The 19,531-nt window shown below is 33.1% G+C and overlaps 5 protein-coding genes across 5 annotated transcripts; 2 read left to right on the top strand and 3 right to left on the bottom strand.

Annotated features, from left to right (window-relative positions):
- Positions 1–1,824: 1,824 nt before the first annotated feature.
- On the bottom strand, positions 1,825–7,657 carry LOC115631255. Its single transcript, XM_030527968.1, has 8 exons — positions 7,000–7,657; positions 5,548–5,691; positions 4,180–5,131; positions 3,918–4,051; positions 3,688–3,858; positions 3,363–3,597; positions 2,700–2,827; positions 1,825–2,103 (listed from the first exon to the last, which is right to left on the bottom strand). Exons 1-8 carry the CDS (start codon positions 7,645–7,647, stop codon positions 1,924–1,926), a joined length of 2,592 nt encoding a protein of 863 aa, XP_030383828.1. The 5' UTR covers positions 7,648–7,657; the 3' UTR covers positions 1,825–1,923.
- Positions 7,658–9,740: 2,083 nt separating this feature from the next.
- Positions 9,741–13,158, bottom strand: LOC115631547 (sarcoplasmic calcium-binding protein, alpha-B and -A chains). The gene is made up of 5 exons (XM_030528322.1): positions 13,078–13,158; positions 11,240–11,406; positions 11,008–11,088; positions 10,350–10,502; positions 9,741–10,272 (listed from the first exon to the last, which is right to left on the bottom strand). The coding sequence occupies exons 1-5, from the start codon at positions 13,127–13,129 to the stop codon at positions 10,156–10,158; spliced, it is 570 nt and encodes a 189-aa protein (XP_030384182.1). The 5' UTR covers positions 13,130–13,158; the 3' UTR covers positions 9,741–10,155.
- A 1,994-nt stretch (positions 13,159–15,152) lies between these two features.
- Positions 15,153–15,844, top strand: LOC115631420 (protein trunk). Its single transcript, XM_030528145.1, has one exon. It carries the CDS (start codon positions 15,155–15,157, stop codon positions 15,821–15,823), a length of 669 nt encoding a protein of 222 aa, XP_030384005.1. The 5' UTR covers positions 15,153–15,154; the 3' UTR covers positions 15,824–15,844.
- LOC115631419 (acylglycerol kinase, mitochondrial) lies at positions 15,831–17,328 on the bottom strand. Its single transcript, XM_030528144.1, has 3 exons — positions 17,171–17,328; positions 16,992–17,118; positions 15,831–16,921 (listed from the first exon to the last, which is right to left on the bottom strand). Exons 1-3 carry the CDS (start codon positions 17,266–17,268, stop codon positions 15,905–15,907), a joined length of 1,242 nt encoding a protein of 413 aa, XP_030384004.1. The 5' UTR covers positions 17,269–17,328; the 3' UTR covers positions 15,831–15,904.
- Positions 17,329–17,524: 196 nt separating this feature from the next.
- On the top strand, positions 17,525–19,443 carry LOC115631761 (FUN14 domain-containing protein 1A). The gene is made up of 3 exons (XM_030528595.1): positions 17,525–17,666; positions 18,239–18,434; positions 19,169–19,443. The coding sequence occupies exons 1-3, from the start codon at positions 17,569–17,571 to the stop codon at positions 19,349–19,351; spliced, it is 477 nt and encodes a 158-aa protein (XP_030384455.1). The 5' UTR covers positions 17,525–17,568; the 3' UTR covers positions 19,352–19,443.
- Positions 19,444–19,531: the final 88 nt, after the last annotated feature.

Below are 19,531 nucleotides of genomic sequence, written 5' to 3'. Positions count from 1 at the left end.
TTTGACAAGGTTACCGACAAATTATAACTGATGGCAAGATTCTTAATTAGAATGTACAATAGATCGAAGTCTGGGCACTTCCAGGCATTGACAATGATTAAAAGTGAATTGCCTTTGTGGAAGCGACGACCCCACCTGCGATATGTAATTGCGTTGAAAGTTATACAGGAGCTTCCGATTCCCTTTTTAACGATACAGTGTTGAAGGAGTTGTCCTTTTATTTGAATCCGTGTTTTTTTTAAAGATGACAGCATAAGTTTTAACACCATCTCTTCAGTTTAGTAGACATTGCCATTTGATCACCAACGAAACTCTCGAAACCTCCACTCATATGGATATTTTACCGTCCATTCACGTAAACGAAACTGTTAAGCACCATTATTTACTGAAAATAAAAAGACACTAGCTGCCGAAATTTCAGTACAACCTAAACAGAGTACAAAAACTATTTTCAATTATTGAGTTTATTATATTTGTTAAAAGAACGTTAGTGTATTAAATTCGAAAAAATAAATGTATGTACTATAATTTTTTCCTTATGCTAACTTGAAGTACCTAGTTTAAGTTAATTTTAAAGACAATCAAAAAACGGTTTTAAATGTTGATATAAAGATTTTTCTAATGTCGCACATTTGCATACAGAGTATTTTTCACTGAAAAGCAGGCGAATAGTGTAGATTGCTTTTAATTACATAGTTTAACTACTTTAAAATTTTGTGGAGATTATTTTACTATCACATGATTTTCATATACAGGCAAGAGATTTTAAAGTGATTCCTAATTTAGAATTAAATAATACATTGGGTTAAATATTTTTACACATATTTGCGGAAGGAGTGAGGAATACAACACGAACAGATTTTTCACAACAAAAAAAAGTAATCAGAGAATTACTCGAGAAACAGAAGATTCTTAAATTACCGGTACTATTCTAGTAAGCAGGTGACTAGAGTTTTACTCATTAGATAATTTGCAGTTGCAGGTATGCCGTCTTTAAAACAGACTAAATTGAATTATTATATTGTTATTGCTGTTTCCAGAAGGTTTGAAAACAAAGACAGACCCTGTTCTTAGTAAATTATTGAAATCATATATTAATATGTTACAAGAATCACTAAGCGATACTCTGGTCCGATCCCGCTCCGTTCATTATATTTTCAAAGCTTCAATACACTGCTCCCCGTTTAACATAAGACACTAGGAGTATATATCTTTAAATGTAATCACACCGAACCTGCAATCTTCTATTTTGATTTACCAGTTAATTTTGAAATGCTTACAAATGTTGCCTGCGTCGCTGCGAGCGTTTTTCTGTATTTAATACCATTGCAATACTATAAGATATTACTCAATAATAAGCGTTCTATATGTATTGATGTGTGCATAGCCCATGGCCCGCCCGCATAAAAAGGGCGGATAGCTTTTTACAGCTCAATATTTCTACGTGTTTGTGTATAAATTTGTTCAATTTGTTATATATGTATAGTATTTTCCTCTCGCTCTTCTGTTCGTATTGTATTCCGCAAACCTTCTCATTGATCAAATCAATTAAACCACTTTTGCAACTAAATTAAGTAGTTATTAAAAACCAACTTAAATATATTAAATGTGAGTTATAAATTAAAAAATACTGAATTATTGATTACAAAAAATATTGATGTAAATAATGGTTTTGAATTATTATTTTTGTATAAAAAATTAAGTAATTTTTTTCCTTGCTTAAGTTAAAGAATTTAAAAATATTTCAATATTCATACTTATGTATATAGATTCTCTTTCTATTTTGGTGTATTATATATACATACATAGTTATATAGTTTTTATGAAATAAAACTTTTCATTGCTATCTTTTAAGTAAATAAATAAGATGTGCGTTGCAACATTTTTATTGTGAGTAGTTGAAGCTGTGTTTAATTTGGCGTTTTATGTTAACTTGCTATTTTCACTGGATACAAGATTAAGTGGTACTGACAGCTCCTCGGCTTCGCAGACATCGCTGTAGGCCGGTGAACATTGTGTCTTCTTTCGTCTTGTAAACACGTTCTTTAACGCTGATGAAGCGCTTGCTTCTTCTTCTTCTTCACACATTTGGATCTTGTATCTCTATAAAATATTAAATATTTGAGTTGGAAATTTAAAAAGCCGCCTCAATGATAAATTACGTTTATTGACTAAGAGAAGGCCTAGAATGAAACCTTATCTAACATTTTTTTGATCGATTATACCTCCTTTGGGATTTGAACTCACGTAAAGGGGTGTACGACTTCACATTTGCATCGGGATTGTGTCTATGCGTGGCTGTGTGAGAGCAAGTGTGCAGTAAAGAGTTGAGTCCAAGCAGTAACAACAACAACAGCTGCTGGCAGAGCTTGGAGAGAGATTACAATTACGGCTAATATACTCTTGTGCCTTTTAGGTACAGAAATTGAAAGGGTTCCTTCATATTAAAACATTTCTTTGCTCTGACAACTACGGGATATAGTTATATACTATATACAAGTAGTATTCCATGGTGTAATATTTTATTGAACCATCCCAAGCAACATTTGGATACGATAAGTTCAAGATCCAGAAAGATATTGCTCATATGTGGAATATGTGATATGATTGTATCATTTATATACAATTTTTCGTTAATTTGCTTTGGGTTTAGTTAGGGACTTGCTTTTATAGGAACAGTAAAATCGTTATGTACTTACGTCTAATACTAGTCCTGAAACACTGAGCGGTTCAGAGGTTGGCAAACATTCCATCTGCTTAGATTCCATAGAGATGTTTATGCCTTCAATTTTATGTTCCCCACCCAAAGAGCACGGCATTTTAGTTCCTATTAAAAAGAAAAAGCTTATTACTAATCAATTAAATATAGGAGATAGGATTTTATTCGGCTTTAGATCTTACCAAAATGTCTTTTCCTATCTTATTTACACACATATTTTATTAACACGCTAATTTAAAGTTAAACAAGTTAATTCAAGTTTATGCAACATGGGTGAGAACTTCAGTGTGTTAAGAACAATTTTGAAAAACTTGCATATGCCTATATATATCAATATATATTATTTTATAAATACTGTAAAATATTTCGTATATGAGTAGCGCTTTTAGGTTATGTATAGATATTCTTCAATGAATTTAGTTATAAAATTGGAGAACGAAACATTACGACTGTTTTAGAGGAAGCAAGAGAGGGGTGGGAATCGAAAATAACCACTGTATCTGAATACCAAGTTTGGTGAGTCTACTTTCCAAGCAGGTGAATATGTCTAAGTCAACTACTTAGTATGGTCATGCTCATTTAGAATAAATATATACACTACATGGGATCGTGTATTACAAAATATATATTCATTAATGCTCACGTTTTTTGGATCTCTCGCATTCTTTTGGACGCCTGCGCCGGGTGTGTATAGTGTCACGTCTCATCGAATGGGGTCTGTTGACGCCGTGAAGTTTAAAGTACAATCCACAGGCATTACAAACCATTTCTCCTCTAACGCTTCGCCTCCAAATGGTTGTTGTGAGAGTACCACAATTTGAACAACACATATCTTTTTGCGTACCCGGTAGAACGTTAGTATTCTTACTTTTAAAATACTAGAACAAAATTGAGCAAAATGAATTACAATTATGTATACATATTTAAATGTATTTATATATGTATATATATATATATAATATATGTACTTTTTTCTCTTTCTCCTTTTGAGCTTCTAGAGTTGCACTGCATGTCGACTTTAAGCTAGGAAACACATCGGCACCTTTAGCGCCTGCCGTTTCTCCAGAATCTGTTTTGGTAGGAAAACTTTGTTTTCTTCTACATGTTTTAACTTTGTTCAGTTGAGCCTCCGAGAAATCCTGCACAGAATATATAATTATATTTTTAATGAGAAAATAAACTATGAGTTGTTTGTTACCTTCAAAAGACCCATAGGTTCATCAGGTACATTTGATACTGACATTGAAATTGTTGGTGGCACCGAAAACACGAAAGGGTGACTCATCATGTTTCGTAATAGCTCACTAGCTTGAGTTTCTTCTTTGCTTTTAGCTGAAAAGGTTTGGTTGGTATAAAGCAAGCAAAATTGCAATTCATGTAATGTATCCTTCCTGCTTTGAACTTTACTCAAAAGTTCTTCAAATTTGTACTATTTGTAGAACATAATTGGTGTTACTTACCAGCTGATCGTGCCAACGCTTGCCAGAGTTGAGTAGTAGCAGCATCTGTTGCGTGATCTGAATTTATACTGTCGGGCGTTTTCCTCTCGTTAACCGACGATGCAATATCCATTTCCAATTTGTTTGAATCAGAGCTATCCTCAGAATCAGATAGGCAAGTTTCTCGGCCTTTACCCATTTCTATTATTGATGTTTTAACTTTGAAACTAGGCAGCCCGACTTCATTCATATTAATACTGTCATTATTTCGATCATCAGGTCTTGACGATTTTGCTTTGATTTTAAGTATTGGAGGCTGACTCGTGTGATGTATTGGAACTAAGTTCCGTGGATCTAAGAAATCAGATTTTTGTTTTTTGATGGATAGATCTATTTCCACGCCGTCTTGAAATTCATTTTTGTTTGATGGACGTTTTGATTTTATCACAGAACTCTTAATACTTGTTTCTGCCTGTGCAGAAAGACTTGGAGATTGGGGGTTCGAGCAAGGTGGTGAAATAACTATTTTTTTACTTATATCCATAAGGACTGCGGCAGTCTCTAGTTGCTGTTGCATGTTTTTATATTGTTCATTTTCTGAATCTTTTTTATCTGCAGCCCTATCCAATTCAAACATTTTTTCGGGTTTTCTATCGTTAGACACCGACGAAAAAATATCTTGGACAGTGAATTCTTTATTTTTAATATTACTTAAAGGAGGTTTTAATAAGGCTGTTGGTGATTTGAATGAGTTTAGAAATAATGGAGGCGTTTGAATATTTCGAATTTCATTCATTTTCGTGATTTCATTTTGAAGCCGATCGTTGTGGGTTTTGTTAAAGCTTCCATCAAACTGTGAGTTGGTAAACATGTTTTTTGAAGATTTGCTTAATTCGGTAAGAGCCTTCGCAGCTATGGCTTCAGATGAAGATTTCAAGATTGTGTCCAGTTTCATTTCTAGCGTTCCCGCGTCCTAGAAAAATACGATAGATATGCAATATTTTTCCAATATAAACATTCACGATTGAGTGAGGACAACTATAAATAGCCTTCACTTAACAGAAGTAATATTGTATTAATACATTTCTTCCGTTCTCAATTAAAATTAAACATTTTTAAATAATCTACCAGACACTATATACTATATAGAATACGTCACACATAAGTTAAATAGGGGACCTAAAAACAAAACAAAAAAGGCTCACGGGTTTTAAAAGTTTGGCATGGCCAATCGTATTTAGTGCATTAAATACATGTGCTATCTGCTACCTGAATTTCGAATAACGAAAGGCAGAATGCTTAAGCTGCGAAATCTAGATGAGCCTCGATAAGATATAACCAACCCAGCATTTATGAAATAAGAACGGTGAAAATTAACAATTGACTTACAACATTAGAGCATTCCGTCGCTGTTAGAAATTCTTTCAGAGCTTCATGTGAATTAAGAGCCATTGAACGAAACTTCCAAAAAGATTTAAGTTTGGCTCTACAATCTCGGCAGATGACGGTGGGAAATCCATCATTCGGCAAAGGCTGAAATGAAAATTACTTGTTACAATATTTATACTTTATACAAAACATCTCCAAATTATCAAACAAACATCCAGATAAATACCGAACACATACAAGTAGCCGCACGCATAAAATACCTATCCGGAAAAAACCCCCCTCTCAAACCCTACGATGCGGAAAGAATGCTAAGAGTAATTATTACATTAACTTATTAATTTACGTTGTGCAAAAAGCGAAATTTTGTATACTAGGATGAAAAGAATCCTAATTATCAGTGAGGATCTAAAGATAACAGGACTAGATCTGTAGTTATAAACATAAGAGCCAGTAATTTGTTGAAGGAGTTAAAGAATAAATCAATTTGACCCTAGAAACGTTCAAGTGGGAATATGAAATGTAATTTTACCTTAAAAGAATTAAGTTTTTCGAGTAATTTGAAAAAATGTAACTCAGCATTTTGAGATTTTGGTAAATGAAGGCCCCCAGATTGATTTGAAATACTGGTCGGAAATGCATTACGGTTTTCAAAATGCTTTGTTCCTATTGGAAATGCTCATTTGCATAACATATCCACGCACCCTTCGGGTACAGGATATAGCAAGCGCATCATCCCACCTGCTCTTTCATTATTGGTAAACTTTTTCTACAAGATTTCAGAGTCAAATCAGAGAAACTTGGTAAGTTCACTTGGCAAACTAAGATTCCTATGCAACCTGCTTAAATGATTAAATATTTAGTTCAAATAACATTGTTTATTGACACACAAGTTACAAAAATAATTCCACTTGAAAACAAAAATCTTAATGGTTTACAACTTTTTAATAACAGCTTCTGCTCTCACTTCGCGCTAGCTTTATTACGTGCATTTGCTTTGCCTCTTTCTTATACCCTTCCACCTTTCGAGGAACTTCATAGAACACACATGCATTGCTTAGTCGAGCGTCGCCCCTTGCTTCGCATTGTTGATAACCCACGGTCTGACATCAGCCTAATAGTGCATCATCAGCACAGAATTTCCTAAATACCAATGTAACCAACATCTATATTATGTTTTCTTCATATAAACATAAAACATGTGGGCTTAGCTGGTAGATGCGCATTCGTATATGTATAAATACATAGAAGTTGCCATGATATAAGAGAATACTTAGATAATAAGATATATATTTATATATCTCAAATAAGTAATTCATTATATTTATTATTATGATTATTCTGTTTATTGATATGTATTCATATATATCTATTTTTTCTTCTCTCTGATATCATATACATGTGTATATATAATTATATACATACATATGTATATTAAAAGCTCGTTCGGCTTACCTTAATAGAGAGACAGTTGAGTATCTGAATTGTAATGTGTGGTGATGAATCATCACTGTGCTCTTCCTCCTCCATAAAAACATTGCCACTGTTTTCATTAGATCGTCTTGTATTTGTTGATTTACCATTATTTTCACCAATAGCTTGTTCTCTCTTTGGAAAATCGTTTTCTAATTGAAATTTTGTGCTTCTGACTTCACATGATTCCTTTGTTTCCTGTTGTTGCACGACTTGCGTGGGCGATGATCGCAATTTCAATACTGAAGAGACTGTCATTTGCCGTTCCAATAAATTTTTGTTAGAAAATGAAAACGAATGAGCAACGTTAGAAGGCACATTCGGTGTGTAAAAGTTTGTATGAATTTCTGATGGTTCACTAGGGTCCACTTCATCTTCATGTTTGGTCACAACTACTGATAGTGGGTTATCACAACTACATTCATTCGAGTTTAAACATTTTGTTGAACTTTCTGTTAAATTGCATTTGCACTGCTTTATTTTTTCATTGAATGGGGTTAAAGTTAAGGAGTCCACATTGGAGTACACCGGTGACGAACTATATATTTGAAGTTTTGTTATTTCGCACTCATTTACCAATGTGAGGCACAATCGACAAACTTGACGATATTTAAGTGGTAAATTACACATAATTACAAATTTATTTGTTACACGCAAGCTGATTAGGAGAAAGTTTACATTCAGTATTTTTATATAATATTTAATAATAAATATAGCAGCATTTATTTATTTATAATAAATAAATTGTCACTTCGACAACGAAAAAATGAACACGGATTTCGATTTGTAATATAAAAAAAATATACATCAATGTATTGCGTCGATTTTTTCCGATGTATCGATACATTCAAAATTATCGGACCATGCATCGCTAATATTAGGCCCAGTAATCAGTAACTTGTAAAATGACCGTCTGCAATATTTATCGAAGAGCATTTTCTTTGTAGAACAAAATTAAATTAAAATTAATTTCTTAGCGTATTATTCCGTAGCTTACAATATATTTTATATATTTGACTTTGCGTAGAAATTTTAATATATTATATTCCGTATTATTTCGAGGTTGATGGTGCCACTTAGATTAGTTGAAATATTCCAAATTAGCGTTCCCGTTTTCGTAATATTGCATTTATATATTTATTTCCGCTTTGTATTCGTTATATATTTATACCCTATACCTGAAAGGCATAAGGGTATATTATGTTTGTGCAAAGTCGAAATGTATCAGGCAGAAACAAGCATGTCCACCCGTCAGTATAAACGTACATATGTACATACATATGTATGTACACCTAGATCTTATAGACAATAAGAGACCTGGAGACATCAAATTTTGCACACAGAAACCTTATGTTTGTGTGCAGTACAAGTGTACATACATCATATGTATGTATGTATTTCAAAATTTTCCTCCTTTCCCCCACTACTTATTAGTGATTTTCCATAGGTATAATTATTGAAACTTTTTACTCAAATTCGACAATTACAATTTACAATTCATTTTTAAAGAAATTATTGCCATAATTGTAATTTCTGTTAAGCTACTCATGCTGCTTTCCTTCAATGCTGTAGTGCACAGATTCAAACACGCAGGCATTCATGTATTCTAGTCCATAAACATATGTACATACATATGTATGTATGTGGCTCTGTGAAAACCTTTTTTTTTTTAATGGGCGTAACTTATATCTCTTAACTAGCATTACAATTAGTGCTAAGGTTGATTAAGCGCAATTTTTCGTTTCCAAGGTACATAATTGCAAATATCCAATGTGTTCGCACGGGCAAATTGAAAAGTGGTTTTCGCGACCACCAGTTCAAATCCTGATCTTAGCGAAACCGGAGGCAATATATCAATGTGACTAGTTTTGAGGGGTTGTGCATGTCGTCTCTTAAAAATTGTTTCGATTTTACCCAAAAATAAGGAGTCAGCTAATGCGCTACTTGTTTCAATTTTTAATTATTTTTATTTTCCATGTGAAAAGTTCATTGGCTGCGAAAGTTTTTACACAAACGATGACGATACCATCATTTGTCAAAGTGTTTTATCTAAACGAGCCGTTTTCGCTTGCTTTGTAAGTCCGCGGATGCTTAATAAGACTTACTTACCACTAATTCAGCATTAAGACTACAAATACTACTCGATTGTTGCTTTATAACAATTCCACAGTATTAGCAACTGAATCGCTATTTTTGCCGATTCCATAGAGGCATAAATTTCAGGTGCATCCCAGAATACGGAAAAACCTTGACTGAAAGATGGCATCATTATCTCTTCGATTCCTCGAAGCCAGTGGAAGTATTAGGGTTCGAGCTTTCACCAAGAACCCTGAGCATAGCGTAAAGCTGCTGTAACGATACAGCCCTATTATGCCAATGAAGAACTGAAAGAACATTTTAAGTAGACATAGTGGTCGATGGACCAGAGCTTTTGACTCATTCGATTTCCTTTTGGAGATCAGCTGCGCTGAAGACCTGTAATGCGATATCTTACGCTAGTTTAATGGTTCGAAATACTTGTATTTCTTGGAAAAGAGCAGTTGGTGTACGGCATATGCTTAAACTGATTAGATAGGGCCCACAAAGCCCTACATCGGATATATGCATATACTATTATCTCCCCCTCTATACTACATACTTACTACTGTGTTCCATAAGAGTTAGAGTAGTAGCAATGATTTAAATAATAAATCTTGTCAATTTATTAATAATAAACATATTGCTTTAGGTTAAGCCTTGGACAAAATTTACTCCATATATAAATTATTCGCATTGACACAAAAAGCTTGAATATGTAATATATAACATGCCAACATATAAAATTAAATTTTTAAAATACAGTTATTTGTTATAAGTAAATGAGAGAGAGGCACATTGCCAGAGAGCTTTCAACTGAGAGTAACTTTTTTAAAAAACTATAGTAAACTAACATCTGAGAGCAAATCTTTCTGTCTTATTACAAAATATTTTAAAGTTAACGAATTCTTCAACTGACGATTCTACATAAATTATATGAATGCAATATGTCTACGTATTAGGTAGTAGGAAGTTACGTTAAATTTATAGTCATAGTAATTACACGTAAAACTTAATAAAATAGTAGTTGAACAACAGCGAAGACAATTATAAGTAAAATATTTATAAAGGACCAAATAAGTTCACCGCTGGATGATTATCAGCTGTATTTCCTAAAAATTGACCATAGAGTTCCTTGTATCTATCTAGTGACAGCCCTCCACGCTTTTTATCTTCATCCTAAAAACAAAAAATTAAGGGTTTTATGCAAACAATAATAAAACAATGCAAACAATGTAATGTAAATTTCAACTTACGTTTAGGAGGGTCTCAAAAGCTTTGTCGATTGGCGCTATATCATCAATAGCAATTCTTGTGATGCAATTGTATCGGTATTCTTCGACTCCAACTATTCCGTCACTATTTATATCGAGTAGCTTAAAATTTGACTCAATGAATGCTCGCATTGCCTTGAAAATAAAAATATTAATTAGCCCTTCTATTTACTAGAATATTAGGAAATGTATGAAAGCCGCCCTGAAGATTATTGCAATTTTGTAGCTATGGTCAGTATTTGCTCCAATCTGTTTCTTTATATTTGTAAATAATTAAGTAAAACGCAATTTCAAAAAGGTTTTTTTTTTTTCGTTTTTGATTTTTGTGAGCACTGTAGTCGTAATATACAATTAAAATAGAAAATTCATCTTCATATACCTACTAGCTCACACACCTATAGAAAATATTTTCAAAATATATATTTGAAACAGTATCAACAAAACAAAAATTTAGTATTTGTGCTGTGCGCGCTTGACTCCAGGAATTCATTCTTATATGCAGCTTCTAATTTATAGATATCGCATGCTAATTAATATATTTTGAAAGCTCTTATGACGAAGTTCTGAGGGTATATAAAATATTTCAATGCGACTGTCATACCAATGTTTTGCTCATTGAAAAAAGCTTACAACTTCTTACCTGTGGAAACTCTTCATATTTTTTACCCACGCATGTTTTTTTCACCGCATCCTTGAACTCCTGATTGGATATTTTTCCATCCTGAAATTAGGGAAAATGTTGGAAAACAGACCAGGTCGGAAAACAGGGGGAAATTTTTAGGATTTTAATATCTTTACAAATGTATGTATGCTGGATAGCAGTTCTTATCAATCATTAGACCAACATTTTGAGAATAAACAATTTAAAATACCTTGTCGTCATCAGCAATGGCAGATATTTCGTCCCACAAGTTCCTCATAAGCTTTTTGTATTCATCCAACCGTGAAGCGCTACAATCTCCTTTGCCTTCAACGACACATGCCCTAATGGCCATACATTGGAAATCATTTTGATCTAAGAATCCATTGTTATCGATATCTGTGAAGAAAAGAAAATAAAGAAACTAAAGTGGAAATGCTTTCAAGATTTGTTATTTCAACAAATCAAAAACTTGATCAGTCTAGCGGTTAATAATTTCAAGCACAGGGCCTGATCGCATTTGGATTAGTCAACATGCTACCTCGAAAAGGATCCCCGGCCATGGAAGAAAAGAATTGGAAAAATTCCTAACAGCCACCCCAAAGCCAGCGAACTTCCAATCATTACGATACTAATCGTCAATTAGCTTGAATTGAGAGTTTCGTATATGCTGGCAAAATGGGCCTCCCTCACAGCACGAACCAAAAGGCTTTAACAGTTTACACAAGGGGGAGTAAGAAGGCTGTAATGCTAAGGTGCGTCATCTATCTATTTTTAGATATCTGTGCAGCTGAGCATAGGTTCCCCACAATCGATGGGTTTTTATATCGTGGCCGTTTTAGAAGTTTTAAAAATTCCTCACCTATTACTTTCTTAATAAAAAACATGTGATACTTTAGGCAGTATTTAAAGGCTGTCTATACTATAAAAAATTGGCTGGATAGACAGGGTACCTCCTCTTTTATTTATATAAAGTCAAACGACAATGTCGCCTTAAGTAAGTATTTTTATAAAAAAAACATTGGAGAATGCTCAGTTAGTATCCTCTTCGAACAAAAAAATAACAATAAACCAAAAATGTAAAGTATCTAATTTCTATGCCAATTGGGACAACACTGCCTAGATCTACGGGGGCCTTCGAAAACAAGCTTTAAGAAATTATTTTGGCAGGGTGTAGCATACAATTGAGTTAAAGAAATACAATTTAACATGGGTGCGACATGCAGCCAATTACTACAGAATATATTTTAAATGTATAGCCGTGTCCAATATTGGCGACCTTTGTTTATTCGTTGTACGTGTACGTTCGTTTTGAATGAAAACGCCGTTCGTCCCGAACGATTTAATATGTACATGTAAATACTGAACATATGAAGCGGGCTATTAATAAGTGGGATCAAAGAGAAAGACAAACCAGTGATGTGGGAATTCTGAGAAACGTTTTTCTCTTTGTAAAAAACCCTTGGTGTTACCAAGAATTTTTTATCAAAACTCATTGGCCAAATGACAAATTTATAAGGCACACAATCTCGCCCAATATTATCGTTTTAAACAGCTTTTATAAAGAGAATGACACAAATTTTAATGGTTCCGGACAAGCTACAGAGTCTTTCTAATTTTGTGCATATATATTCATTGCACAAATCAAATAACGCGGGGGCCACGAAAGAGGACGCAAGTTAAATACTAATTAATAAAAATGGAATAATTTTATTAATTATTTGAGGCTATTGGCCTCGATTTCTATATCTTCTATATTGAAATCGTTTATGTCCAAAATAAATACATTCCTAAATTATAATTAATTTCTAAATATACAACAAAAAATAAATATTTAAAAAAGGTAAAAACTAAAATCTATTAGCACAAAATTAAATACCTTACAGTTAACTATTCATAAGTTTTTTATAATAATTAATAACAACTAACTATTTTTTAAAGACTAGTGTCCTTAAATATACTTCGAAGGCATAATATGTAGTGTGTATGTATAATATGCTATGTAGTTGTACTTTATTTATGTAAATGTAGACTTCTTCACGTTCTTAATTAATACATTTTTAAACTTACCGTACATGTAGCGCACCACAAAGTCGACGCGATTATCCCAAGAATATGCCATTGTAAATTATGATATTCTTCATATAATTCCTTTAAATGAATATTAAAACTATGACAAATTAAATTTGAATTTTTGCTAGAAGCAATCCATATGTGGATTACAATGTGATTCCTACAATCAGTTACTTTATGTTTATTATTACAAAATGGTTCTGACTGTAAGAATTATGTACCTTAGGAATCGCTTACTTTACACAAACTGAATTGATGTGCTACAAAACCTACGAGCAGCATCCCCGCAATAAAAGATTCATTTTATAAATGCATCTAAACATTATCTATAAATATATATGTATTAGAGCATTTAATCAAACATACATATTGTTTATATGTATATATATGTATATACAACATATATTTTCAGAGTGCAAATGAACAAAAGAAATGTCTTAGGAATATATTTTTAGTACATGCACTATTGTAAACGGCAAAAAACATTTCCCAGACATTTTATGTGTAAATTATTTTTAATTACGTATAGATACTAATGCATTTATTACTCTAGGACACAGCATTTTCTCTTTCTAATTAAAGGTACATGTGTATGTATGTATTTAAAGAAGATTCACGGTTGGAGCTAACTTTATAAGATTGTCCCCCAGGTTTGTTTTATTTTAATTTTAATCAAAAGTTATTAGTTTGCCAAGACATCCCCAATTATAAATGCATTTTCCCAAAAGCTCTTTTTCTAAATTTATTAAGTGTTTACATAGCAATGTTGCATGAAGGTTTTGGATTCACAATTTCTATTTACTCATATATGTATGTACTATATGTAAATATATATAGTAAATGCATGAAAACTCTTGACGAGGTGATAACCCGAGAGGCAAAAGCAGAAAGGTAAATATAAAATACAAAAACTATGATATCAAACTATGTAAACTTGAATTGTGTGCTCTTTATAAAAACAATGTTTATTAGATAGATTAATCTTTTTTCAATCTAACAGCTTAAAATAATTATAATATGGGGGTACTCAAAATGAGAAATGAGAAAAAAAACATGCCATTCCCGGGACCAAATATAAATGGATAGCAACTTATTTACCTATTGTTAATACAAACATTATATTGACACTGCTTACTGAGAAAAGGCAGCGGGCAGCCAAAAATAAAATTGTGCCACTATTGGGTGAGCCCAAGTTTGTATACGAGAGCTGCAAAAGAAAAAAGAATATTAACGTATTGGTATGCAAGCTCTTTAATTTAATAGATTTCTCGTATTTTGAAAGGGGAATACTTCTACATTCATATTTTTAAAAAATTAATACTATTAAAATATTACTGAAAAATAAACAGTAAATTAATTTGTAGTTCGACTTTAATATTGGTTTTTCTTTTGTGACTTTTAGTCAAAAAATTAAAGGTTTTATAATAAAAGCCAAATTAAAAATCTATTCTTTTGCTAAGGCCAATCCAAAACTACAACGATGTGTGTGTGAAAACCCGTTAAAGTTTTAATTAATATTCTGAAAACAATACTTGTTAAGAAAAAATAACCAAGGCAAGGAAAAATTAAAAAACCCGTAAAATACGGTATGGTTCACGTATAGATGCGCTTTAAAAAAACACATACTACTTGTATTTATGGGCATATGTGTATGTATAATATATTTGCTTGTAAGTTTAAAAGAATGTTAACGACTTGAAGTTGTTGCTAAGTCTGGCACAAAATATGTATGTCATCTATAATAGTGAGATTGGCAATAAGCGATCCTTCTTCACACATATTAAGCACTGGGTAAACCAGTCTTTTAATTTTAATATAATTAATATATTACATGAAATTTAATATAGCTTGTAGGTCACTCAGTTTTTAGCACTATTATAGAGATCGAAACAAGTTGCTATCGATGTACAAATTATGCGAACGCCTATATACACATACATATGTATGTATGTGCAGTCACATGTATGTAAGTATACGTATTTATGTATGAATGTAGGTACTTAGTATGCATGGTCCTTCGCTAGTAGCGTATCGCTACAACCATCACCAACTGTTTACCCAATTGAATGTGAAAATGGAACTTCGATTGATCTATAGTTTAATTTTTCTGTTCGTTTATAAATGTATAGTTTCCGCGAAATCAGATTCCTGTGCAAAACTATCGCAAAAAACTCTTAGTATGATATTGGGGCAAGCTTTCAACCCACGATATATGAGCATTTTTCCACCAAGCTCAGAAAGTTCGGAATTTAGTTACAAGAGATCCTTAAATGAGATGCCATTTTATGCTGACAACGACATTGTTTCCTTGGGAGATTTTCCCGCTTGGGACACAAACCACTTCGCGTACTTTGAGAAGAAAGGAGACAAATTATTGAAAAGAGCCCTTCCAACAAAACATGGATATATTAGTACAGAAGGCGGCTCAAATGCAGAAGTTTTTATGTCGCGGCCGTGGGAATGTTCATCCAGGATCAATTGGATTGATTTAGGTGTAAACTACTTTCCACGCTACATTCGATCTATAGAGTGCATAGCTAAAAAGTGTTGGTATGGACATTTTTATTGCAAACCGAAGTCTTTCACAATAAAAGTACTACGTAAAAAAAATGGTTCGTGCATTCGAATAAGCAACAAACTTATTCTTATTACAAGAGAAGAGTTGCAAAATGATTATACTGAGTTCTGGATATGGGAGGAAGTAGCAGTTAACTTTTGTTGTGAATGTGTAATGAAATATTAATAATAAATTCAAAAATAACAATTGGCATGTATTTTTATTTATGTCAGATTATTACATATAATATACATCCGTATCTATGAATTAACAACAAACCTTTATAGCATTTGGAACAACGGATACCTTTATAGGTCTGGCGTCATATTCTTCTCCGTCAATTGAATAAAAAATGTTGGACGTATCCGCTATGGGATATAGCTGGATAGTTCGACTTCTAAGCACCAAGTTTGGAGTTATAGCGTTTTTGGTAATGTTAGGAATATTCTTAACAAAATCCCACCCAGGCTGTAAGGAGTTAATAAACTCGCTTTCTAATTCAGAGTAATTCTCTTCGTTTCTGTTGCAAGCAATATTCAACTGATTGGTCTCAATCCGACCCTCAAATTTTGTGGTGCAGCTATCATTACGGGCTGTTTTTTCATTTTCGGATCTTCCGGTGTTAGTCTTTGGCGCAACAAGATTTCGTAAAAAGAAAACAGACGGAGATTTCGCTTGGCTTTTTACAAAACAATTACTACAACCGGGACACGGAGGTGTGTAAATGTAATCTGTTTCGAAATTCCAGTTTACAGAGCTGGAAAACGATTTAAAAAACGCAGCCGCATAATGTCGCAAGATTCCGAAATACCAGTATTTATCTTTAACTGCATCAATATCCTTCATCAGGCCCCAAGAGAATCGATTGAGTCCAAAAATGGGTTTTAGATTTTTAGGACCATCAATGCTAGCCTCTTTATCGAGTACATCATACTGGATCACGCTCTCGAACTTAAAATTTCCTTTAAGCAACGGCATTAATGAGCCGGACAATGCTTTCACATAATCAACATCATTTTTTACGTCATGTTGGAAGTATTTCGATGCAGATTGACTAGTGCGCCCTAGGGGCAACAAAACTATAGGACATGAATTGCCGCTATTTCTACGCATTAGTCCGGTTACAACCTCGGATGTAGTGCCATCTCCTCCAGCTACAACAATGGCATCAGGAAGATTGTTCATTTCTTCAATAAAAGTTTTGGCATGACCAATGTGACTAGTCCGCAGCATTTCAACGGAATATCCAGCTAGATGCAAAATTGGTTCGCAATATTTTTTGAACTGCAAAATATGAAAATTGTTAATGTTAGATTTTGCTAAAGCAAGAATAAAGTGGATGGTACCAACTTACGGACTTTTCTGCTTTCTTTTTATTTGCAACGGGATTCATAACAACAAGAACCTTTTTTGGTACACTGTCCTCTATTCCACCCGAAAAAGCGACATCATTACACAGTTGCCTCATGTAGTTTGTTATCCTAAAATACGGTTGTACATGTGCATATATATGTTACGTATAAATATACATACTCATAGTGTATCTTCATCGAATATATACCATATCCAGAAATAGCAGCAGCACAAGCACTTTTTTTCCAGTTATTCCGAATTATAGTTAAAAAATTCATGTTTACTATTTGTTTTTAAAGATATACGAAATTGTTAAAGATTTGTCAGTGCTGGAATGATACTGGCTATCGATTGTTTACAGTTACGCCTCACTTCGTGTCACACCATCTGAGCCTTAGTATCGATATGTTGCTATATCAATCTATCACTAGCATTCCTTTAAGAATAGCTTTTTTAATATTAAGTATATTTTGGGATTTTTTGAGGGTCTGGTATTATTATGTGTATTTGTAATAAAGGCATTTTCGTGTTGCCGCCTGCGGTCGCATTGAGTAATAGTATTTGTATATTTATTAAATATGTCGGACAATACGACGAAGTTTTTTAGAGGAATCCTCGATGATATCAGAAGCTGCTCTACGTATTCACAATTGTTTATTGGCGTTGCGTCAGGCTGGTATGTCATAACGAATGTTAAAATACAAATACCCTACAAATCGACTTATAATCTGTGAATACATATACATATGTACATACAATGTAGGACGTTGAATTCATTTTACATTATGTACACACGTAGATTTGTTTATATATATGGATTAGCAGGTTTATTATTATATTATTGTTTTATCCTCCTGACATCCGCCTTTTTTAAAAAGAAAAATGGTTTTCAAGTTGATGTAGGTTCCTTTGCAATGAATTTACACACACACATACATGTATAGATACCATCATAAAAATGTATGTATGTATGTACACACAGAAAGGAACAAAATGCGCAAACCCCGAATTAAAATTGAACAAAATTTGGCTTTTGAATTGGGTACCATCAAATAATGAACATTTTTGGTAACCTTTCATTTGCAAAATTGTGGTTCATCCTTTGCATCGCGATGAAATTTAAATCCAAGCCAGCTTTTCCATAACTAATATTTTGTGAAAAATGAAAATACCCTTTTATTATAATACACAGTTATTTATGTTACAAAACAAACAGTGTTTTATCTATTCTAATATTACTTATTACAGGGCAACTGGATTTACAACTATGAAAGTTGGAAAGTTCGCAGCCTTTGCTATTGGTGGCAGTATCATTTTAATGGAAATTGCTCACCAAGAAGGTTATATAAAAATCGACTGGAGAAAACTAAATAAGAGTGTTGATTCAGTTACTGATAAAGTCGAATATGCTGTATCCAAAAAAGAAAAAAATTGGGCGGATAAGGTGGGTCTGAGTACATACAGTTTTCATTTTTATATTTTGATTTTCCTGTTAGCTGTTGCTGTTTCTAATCTGTTAGCAAACGGGCTTATTTACCAAAACCAGTCGCAAAATTCTTTATACTCAAATATGATAAATGGAATGATTTTGCAGTTAGACTCGAAACGGTCTTCTATATCATATATGTTTGTATATAAATATTCATTATGTGTGTATGCATGTATGTACATATATGAAAAATGAACCTTGCTAGAAATGATGTAGCAATTTAATCGAATATGCATACATATGCATGTATGTATGTAGTTTCAAAACTAAAATACCAAAATTTGTTGCTGCAACCGTCTGACAACCCAACATTTTCGTACAAGTACACATTAGTCATCGGCGTAGATTACGCGATCAAAAATCACGCGAATGGGGGAGCATCTTATGGTGACGCATTTAAAGACGCGCATAAAAATATATACATATCAAATAGAAATACAGGCCGTTTCTGTATGCTATACTGGGATGTGTGTTTAGAACCAGTTACTATACGAGCACGCAAGTGCCCCGACCCATGACCCCCTGCAGTGAGACACCATGACAGTGGAGAGAATATTCACCCATCCCCACCAAAAGTCAAACCCAAAGTAGTCTTGTGGTAAATAGTTCTGCGTTTTGGATAGCGTGTAAATTATGTTATAACTAACAACAAACTATGTAACACTACAAATATTTTTTTCTTGTTTTAGGCGGAAAGATTTGTGGACCGTAAACTTGATGAAGCAGAAAGCCTGTTGCAATCCAAAACCAGTAAAGCAAAGAAATGGTACACCAAATTAATTGGGGATGATAATGGACCGAAAATAAACGACCTCCACATTTTCTTAACCGGATTTGTGGGCGGTGTTGCTTTGGGAGTGGCTACAGCATAAACTTATGTACTATATGCTATCAATACAATTTCAAGAAAAGCGTGAGATGTCTCACAAGTAAATCTTAATAAAATATATACTGTTTCGAATAATAGGATTGTTTGTTCATTTCTCATTTTCCTTTGTGTTCAGCAAAAATGTAGTGGTTATTTTTGCATATATTTGTAGTATTACATAAAA

The sequence above is a fragment of the Scaptodrosophila lebanonensis genome, unplaced genomic scaffold (assembly GCF_003285725.1).
Source record: "Scaptodrosophila lebanonensis strain 11010-0011.00,11010-0021.00 unplaced genomic scaffold, SlebRS2 tig00001412-arrow-pilon, whole genome shotgun sequence".
In the NCBI taxonomy this organism is placed as follows: domain Eukaryota; kingdom Metazoa; phylum Arthropoda; class Insecta; order Diptera; family Drosophilidae; genus Scaptodrosophila; species Scaptodrosophila lebanonensis.
The sequence above is the reverse complement of the archived record's forward strand: the minus strand, read 5'-3'. Positions and strand labels throughout refer to the sequence as shown.

What these genes read in the sequence shown, in the direction of transcription:
- LOC115631761 (XM_030528595.1), top strand. Translation starts at nt 17,569, where the DNA reads ATGTCGGACAATACGACGAAGTTTTTTAGAGGAATCCTCGATGATATC. An exon ending in ATTGGCGTTGCGTCAGGCTG is followed by an intron (nt 17,667 to 18,238) that starts GTATGTCATAAC and finishes TACTTATTACAG; the next exon opens with GGCAACTGGATTTACAACTA. An exon ending in AAAAAAATTGGGCGGATAAG is followed by an intron (nt 18,435 to 19,168) that starts GTGGGTCTGAGT and finishes TTCTTGTTTTAG; the next exon opens with GCGGAAAGATTTGTGGACCG.
- LOC115631255 (XM_030527968.1), bottom strand. Translation starts at nt 7,647, where the DNA reads ATGTGTAATTTACCACTTAAATATCGTCAAGTTTGTCGATTGTGCCTC. An exon ending in AGCGTTGGCACGATCAGCTG is followed by an intron (nt 4,052 to 4,179) that starts GTAAGTAACACC and finishes AAACCTTTTCAG; the next exon opens with CTAAAAGCAAAGAAGAAACT. An exon ending in ATGCGAGAGATCCAAAAAAC is followed by an intron (nt 2,828 to 3,362) that starts GTGAGCATTAAT and finishes TCTTTTTAATAG; the next exon opens with GAACTAAAATGCCGTGCTCT.
- LOC115631547 (XM_030528322.1), bottom strand. Translation starts at nt 13,129, where the DNA reads ATGGCATATTCTTGGGATAATCGCGTCGACTTTGTGGTGCGCTACATG. An exon ending in AATATGAAGAGTTTCCACAG is followed by an intron (nt 10,503 to 11,007) that starts GTAAGAAGTTGT and finishes TTTATTTTCAAG; the next exon opens with GCAATGCGAGCATTCATTGA. An exon ending in CTTTTGAGACCCTCCTAAAC is followed by an intron (nt 10,273 to 10,349) that starts GTAAGTTGAAAT and finishes TTTTGTTTTTAG; the next exon opens with GATGAAGATAAAAAGCGTGG.
- LOC115631420 (XM_030528145.1), top strand. Translation starts at nt 15,155, where the DNA reads ATGGAACTTCGATTGATCTATAGTTTAATTTTTCTGTTCGTTTATAAA.
- LOC115631419 (XM_030528144.1), bottom strand. Translation starts at nt 17,268, where the DNA reads ATGAATTTTTTAACTATAATTCGGAATAACTGGAAAAAAAGTGCTTGT. An exon ending in TCGATGAAGATACACTATGA is followed by an intron (nt 17,119 to 17,170) that starts GTATGTATATTT and finishes ACCGTATTTTAG; the next exon opens with GATAACAAACTACATGAGGC. An exon ending in AAAAGAAAGCAGAAAAGTCC is followed by an intron (nt 16,922 to 16,991) that starts GTAAGTTGGTAC and finishes CATATTTTGCAG; the next exon opens with TTCAAAAAATATTGCGAACC.